The 6,395-nt window shown below is 35.7% G+C and overlaps 1 protein-coding gene across 1 annotated transcript; it reads left to right on the top strand.

The window, feature by feature from the left end:
* Positions 1 to 254: 254 nt before the first annotated feature.
* LOC117242672 (antifreeze protein Maxi-like) lies at positions 255 to 6,354 on the top strand. The gene is made up of 2 exons (XM_033509550.1): positions 255 to 322; positions 4,985 to 6,354. The coding sequence occupies exon 2, from the start codon at positions 5,020 to 5,022 to the stop codon at positions 6,151 to 6,153; it is 1,134 nt and encodes a 377-aa protein (XP_033365441.1). The 5' UTR covers positions 255 to 322; positions 4,985 to 5,019; the 3' UTR covers positions 6,154 to 6,354.
* Positions 6,355 to 6,395: the final 41 nt, after the last annotated feature.

The following is a 6,395-nucleotide window of genomic DNA, read 5'->3' as shown; positions in this document are numbered from 1 at the left end:
GAATTTAGATTACAACGACTTAAAACGTACCAGTGATATATAAATACGTTACTTATTTTGTAACAAGCTGATTTCAAAATAAAAAGAAAACGCGGTTTACTACAAATTTGAGCTACGTTATTTCTTTAAAGAAAAGTCATTGTGCGCCGTTATTCTCGATATCCTGAACCCCTTCCGTAACTACCGTATTACCATTAGCTCATGGTACAGGCCTATAAGAGCTACGATAACCAAGTAAGTGGTATCAGTTTATAGTTGTTTCTTCGAGCTGCAACAGCAAGGATTCTGTAAACGTTTGACCGTTTGACCAGTCTTGAATTTTGTGAGTACTAAAAGTTTGTTGACAATTTATCATTTATTTACGTTTGTAGTTGTCCAGGTAACGAGAGAAAGTTTCTAATAATTTCACTTTTTCAACATTTCGTTCCTCAGCAAGCATTTCACTCGAACATAAATAGCTTGGGATTAGAATTGATCGAAAAGCTTCCTTTTTCAAACATTTCCTTCAATTATTAACTTGTAGCTATTGCGTGTGCTATTATCCTGCAAATTTAATATATTTTTGAATAATAGTCTTCGACAAGATTTGTATTCGATATGTGATTGTAAAATGATATTACGGTGGATGAAATAATGGGGAAAAATTAGAAAATCGAAAAGTTATTCAAAATTAGTAATTAATTAATTTCGTAGATAAAATGCATTCGACGTACAGATATTCTGTACTCGTCCTCATTTTCTGTAATTCATAAAATATTCTATATATTTTTATACGTATCTTGTGAATAATTTGTAATCTTTGTCCTCGTATTAATCAGCTTTACCACAAATTTTAAAACAATTTTAAAATTTCTTTTACACGGTGTACCTTCGTTTATTCATATGCAGAACTATGTCGCATATCTTCTGAGATTTAGGTCCAATGTAAATTACATTTTGTATATCTCACTATGTATATGCATCCAGAATTTATGTGAAAATAATACTTGATTTAACTGTTTTTAAATATAAACAGTTGGAATAAAAGTAAAATAAAGGTAAATATTAAAATATTAAAATACCAAGATTTTACAAAAATTTATTCGAGAAATTTTGTAAATGTTGCAAATATCAATTCTCAGAAGTAGACTGCGGATGTGTATGCTCTTATGGGAAACTTAAAGGTACAACAGCGTACAAATTTCTATTTAGGTTTAATTTTTTTTTTCTTGTTTTTTGTCATTTTGTCGAAAGCGCGAATTTGCATAAACACATCGCATAAGTGACGAAGATAAAAGTGAGGGATACTGTGCGTAGAAAATTATAATTAAGCTTCATTTCAAATGCAGCAGAATCGATTAATTGATATCATTGTTGCGTTGTGTTTCAAACTTGTACCACCGGTATCCTTCCTTGACATATTTTCGCAATTTTTAAACATTCTTGGTAGAATTATTCTCACGGCCACGGATGAGTTGTATAATAACTTAACATTAAGTACACCTTCGATTCTATCTCAAATCTAATACAAATATTTCCATTTAATTAACATAACTATTTAATTATCGTTATATAAATATTTTTCTATGTATTAAAAACCTTTGTTTCTAAAGCTATTACGTTCATTAACGTTTAGTAATCTTCTCTTTCGATTTATTGACAAAACTTTTCCAAAATGTTCGTCCTGATATTATTCGCAGTAACTTATTATACCATCTTATCACATCGCTATTGAAAATTTGTAATTTTACTCGTCGAATACATATTTATCAACGATGATAACGTACGGTTAAAAATCTTTTTCCTAATTCGTTAAAAAATAATTTTAACCGCATAAATCTTATCTCTTTTTTGTTACATTTGATACGGGCGTTTAATAAATATCGCTGCTTTCTTACTATTTACAAGCATCTAGAATGTACAATTTGAGTATTTTCTCATATCTCATAGAATGTACAATCTGAGTATTTGTAAATATCTAAATGTACTCATAGTACATTTTTTCAGCTTGAACGAACGTCATTCAAAGTTCTTACGATCACATACAGATAAGGTCCGCTTCTCATTGATTTAATTATGCACTTATGCGCATACATACGTACACGCAGTGCTTTTTAGAGCGTAACGGAACTAGACATTCAATTTTGAACCGCCGTGACTTGCAACAGAGTTGCACAAAAAAAAATGGGACGTACGTCATGAATAAAATTAACGTTAATCCGAAATATCGTAAAAGGATTTCATTGATACATCGTAAAGATTGAATTTACATTGATCATAATTAAAATATAGCGGAGATAAGTTGTCCTTTAAATACATTCTACTGTCGAATGAAATTTTACCATTAGTATACTTACGTCTTATAAAGTTAAATAAAATAAAAACTATTAGATAATAAATAGCAAATTAAAATAATACTTTAGTCGTTAGAATTAGGAATTAACGAAGATGTGTAAATAAATTTTACAACTTTTTTTTTTTTTTACAAAGGAGTTTATTGAGTCCAGAAAATACAGATTTTAAGTACATTATTCACAATAAACATGAATTTTTGTAATGGTATGTTAGGCAAAGGTACCGATACGCGGCGGTACGACATAGCCATGCTGTATTATGTGCTTTACATTTGCGCTTTACATTTTTTGTTGTATGATGCAGTTTTTGGGTTTAAGCCTTTTTTTTTATTTTTTTTCTGTCCTGAAAAACTTGGTCGCAAAACAGGACGTATGTGTAAATAAATCGTGGAGCTAATATGATTACTTGTCGATAAACAGAGCGCAGTTCGTGCTTGCTTCCAAAATTACTCGCTTCTGGAACAAATTGTCCGAAAATTGATGTGATTTTGGCGTATTCGTCATAGCTAACGTTAATTAACACGTGGTTAACGCTATTAAAAATTACAAATTGCAATTTACAGCAATCTCTCTGAGAAAGTTGTTATGTCTGCTTCTGTGGAAACAAATTTGTCCAAATAAGAAATAATTTATTTCTATGTTTTATTTGAACTCTCAGATAACGATTGCTTAAATAATTATTTAAATGAAAATTTATTCAATAACGCCCTCTACATCAAAGGCTAGTCGTTATCGAAACAAACTTTTTAAAATATGTATTCTATTTATTTACTCTATTATTCTATACTAAATGATGTTACTTAAGTAAAGATGTATTTGGAACATAAGTTAAGTTAAGTGGTATTTGTTATTTTATTTGAAATTCAGATATTTGTTATTTGACTTTGTCAGGAAAATAATTTTCCTCCCATCGATGGTATTTACTTCTACTGTAATCTTCATATTCGGATGCTCTATATTTTATTTGTATTATTCTTTGTATTTTCAGTTTTATTCGATTTGTGTCCAATAAATTACTAGCATAGTGCAACAAACGCTCTTAACAAACGCTCTTCTTCCATAATCGAGTGCGTTTAAATCATTGTTTTCTCTTACTACTCCTATCAATGACTATGCAAGTCAATTATTCGATGAGATGTTTGAATTTCAAGTTGTACTAAGAGCGAATAATTTATAATAATTATATTATTACCATTATTATACAGGGTGGTTGGTAACTGGTGGTACAAGCGGAAAGGGGACGATTCTACGCGAAAAAAGAAGTCGAAAATGTAGAATAAAAATTTTTCGTTCGAGGCTTTGTTTTCGAGAAAATCGACTTTGAATTTTGGCTCGGTACGCGTGCACTTTATCGCGCCTCGTTATAACGGATCTCACTGTAGATCGTTGTCTCGATGGAAGAATTAAAAAAAAAAATTTTCATTCTATATTTTCGACTTCTTTTTTCGCGTAGAATCACCCCCTTTATACCACCCTGTATATTATTATATATATATTGTAATAATCTACTTATTGTAACTTATTCGCTCTTAGTACATAGTTATATTCTTACTCTTTACTGATTCTGGCTTTATTGCATAGCAATGGAATAATTATTAATGAAAGTATCAAACATATGATATTTACGATGCGGAATATTTGTGTGAAACTCGATTTATAAGACCCATGGAAATATATTGATCTAGCAAAAAAGTTACCCTGCATTATGCACTATCGCCGCGGCAAAGCCGTGCTACCAATCTTCTATGACTAATACACGCTAAAATGTGAAAGGCACAAAGGTTTCCAGTGGGAGTGTCCAAAAAAAGGTACATACGCAAGTGTAGCAGCTTTGAACCCGAGACAAATGCACTAGTTTAACCAGCGAAACTCAGTGGCATAGTAGCATTATTTTTTAAGGGGAAATTAGTTATATTTGTTGTTATTCCCGCGAATAATTTCAACTACACATCGATGAAATTGTAAGAATTATTTTTCGATTAAATATATCTCCTACCGTGTTTCGTTCTCTGATATGTAGATTGCTTTTTTAATTTTACAAAATCTCCCGGCTATGTCGCATAAAGAAACTAATTAAAAGTTCGAAATTGGCACGGTAAATGTAAAACATAAATCTTTCTAAATATCGTTAACACGTCGATTGTCACAGTGATCATCGATGAATCAGTTTGCTACATTTTTTTAAACGATTAAAACAAAATACTTCTGTGTCAAAGTTTGAGAGGGTAAATAATTTTCTACGAAGGAGTATTTAAGTTTTATAGGCAGTGTCGTTAATCGAATAGTTACTTTTATAGTACTTCGTATTTTGTAGTATCGTTTTCTATCGTCATCTCTACGCAATATTCTGCTGTTGTCAAATTCAGAGATCGGAGAATTGTCACGAGAATTTCCCACCGCTATATTCAATTAATCATACTTTTATATCTAAATCAATGTACGTGGTATAAACGTAACGAATAAATGAGAAAAATAATAGAATAAAATATTTATCTTTTATTATGCAAAATTGTCGAATAATATTTATCGCTTTCACCATAATCTTTTATCATTGTCGATTTGTCATTTTCGGAATTATACACTTTGATTTTATTATACATATAGCAATATGTATTGTGTTTATGTATGGAAATAAAATTGTCTTCTTACAGATTAAACCTACGAGAAAGATAATTTGAAACCAAGAATGAAGACGCTCCTGCTGCTATTCGCGTGCATTTGTTTGGCAGAATGTGGTGCAGGAAGAAAGCACACTCGCGAGCAACAAGCTCAAGGTTACGAATACGAATACGCTCAGGAATCTGCGCTATCTGGCCCCCTAGTAGCTGCAGGTCCACTCGCTCATGGCCGTGGACTGCCTCATCCCGGGTTCAGCGTTGGTGGTCCTTTAGCTAATATCGCGAAAGGCGCGGCAGAACAAGCCCACACGCAGTTAAATAATCAACATTCCGCGGCCGGACAAGCCGCGTTCGTCGCGAAGAACACCTTAGCGCAAGCTGCTTCGCAGTCAGCGGCTACCGCGGCTGCGGCACTCGCTGGCAAACAGATCGTGGTCCAAGGGCTGGAGCAACAATCGAGAGATGCCCACGTAGCGGTAGACGGGGAGAACCTGCAACTGCAACAAGCGGAACGTGCCGCAAACGCAGCGAGGACCACCGCCAAACAAGCGATGCAGCAGTTGCAAGTGGTTACAGCGGCCTTAAACGCGGCACAGGCGACGGCTGACCGCGCAGCGCAAGCTGCCGCGGAATCGGCGGCCGAGTTGGCGGCGCAAACCACCATGCTTGGTCAGGCGAAGGCAAGAGCGGAGTCGGTGGACGAGCAACTCACTGCTGCTCGCCTCGATTACGAAACCACTCAAGCGGCCGCTGAGAAAGCTGCGAGCGCAGCCGCAGCCGCGCAGAATAACGCTGCCGCTGCCGCTGCACACGTTGCCGATGCTGCCGCTGATTCTGCGCTTTTGGCTCACCAGCCGATCAATCCCTCTCCGCTGCCGAAACTTCCTCCACCTCGGCACGGTGCTCCTGCCGTTCTCGATGCAGGTCTTCACGAACCCAGCGCCCTTCTCGCACCAGGCGCGCTCCACCAAGCTGACGCTCTCCGTTCACCTGCTGCGCTTCACCAAGCGGAAGCTCTCCGTCTTTCCTCCGGACTTCATGAAGCTGCCGCGCTCCAGGAAGCCGCTCTTCGCGCGTCCAGCCTGCTTCACGAAGCTGGCCCAGCACTTCAATCTCCAAGCGGTCTTCATCGCTCGGAGTTGCTTAGCCTAGCCAATGCTTTACCTACCGATAGTTACGATATTAAAGGTTATCGATACTAGATTCCTTCGGATTGGACATTTTAGACGAATCTAGTACTTGTTACCGTCTTCATTCAGGAATAACGAAATATTATGTTCCATGTGTCAGACTGTGAAATAAAATATTGTTGAAACGTCAAATATCTTCTGCCTGACCTCTTCATCTTTGTCCTTTTAAATCTCTAACTAATTGATTTCCTTTCGTCTGCTTCTCCGCCCCTCCCCCCGAAATAGTATGAAAATATAAATGTTATCAAGTTTTT

The sequence above is a fragment of the Bombus vosnesenskii genome, unplaced genomic scaffold, assembly GCF_011952255.1.
Source record: "Bombus vosnesenskii isolate JDL3184/JDL3185 unplaced genomic scaffold, Bvos_JDL3184-5_v1.1 scf7180000016275, whole genome shotgun sequence".
Taxonomy (NCBI): domain Eukaryota; kingdom Metazoa; phylum Arthropoda; class Insecta; order Hymenoptera; family Apidae; genus Bombus; species Bombus vosnesenskii.
This window is presented reverse-complemented; position numbering and strand designations above follow the sequence as displayed.

Excerpts from the sequence above, each read along its gene's own strand:
- LOC117242672 (XM_033509550.1), top strand. The coding sequence starts at position 5,020 with ATGAAGACGCTCCTGCTGCTATTCGCGTGCATTTGTTTGGCAGAATGT.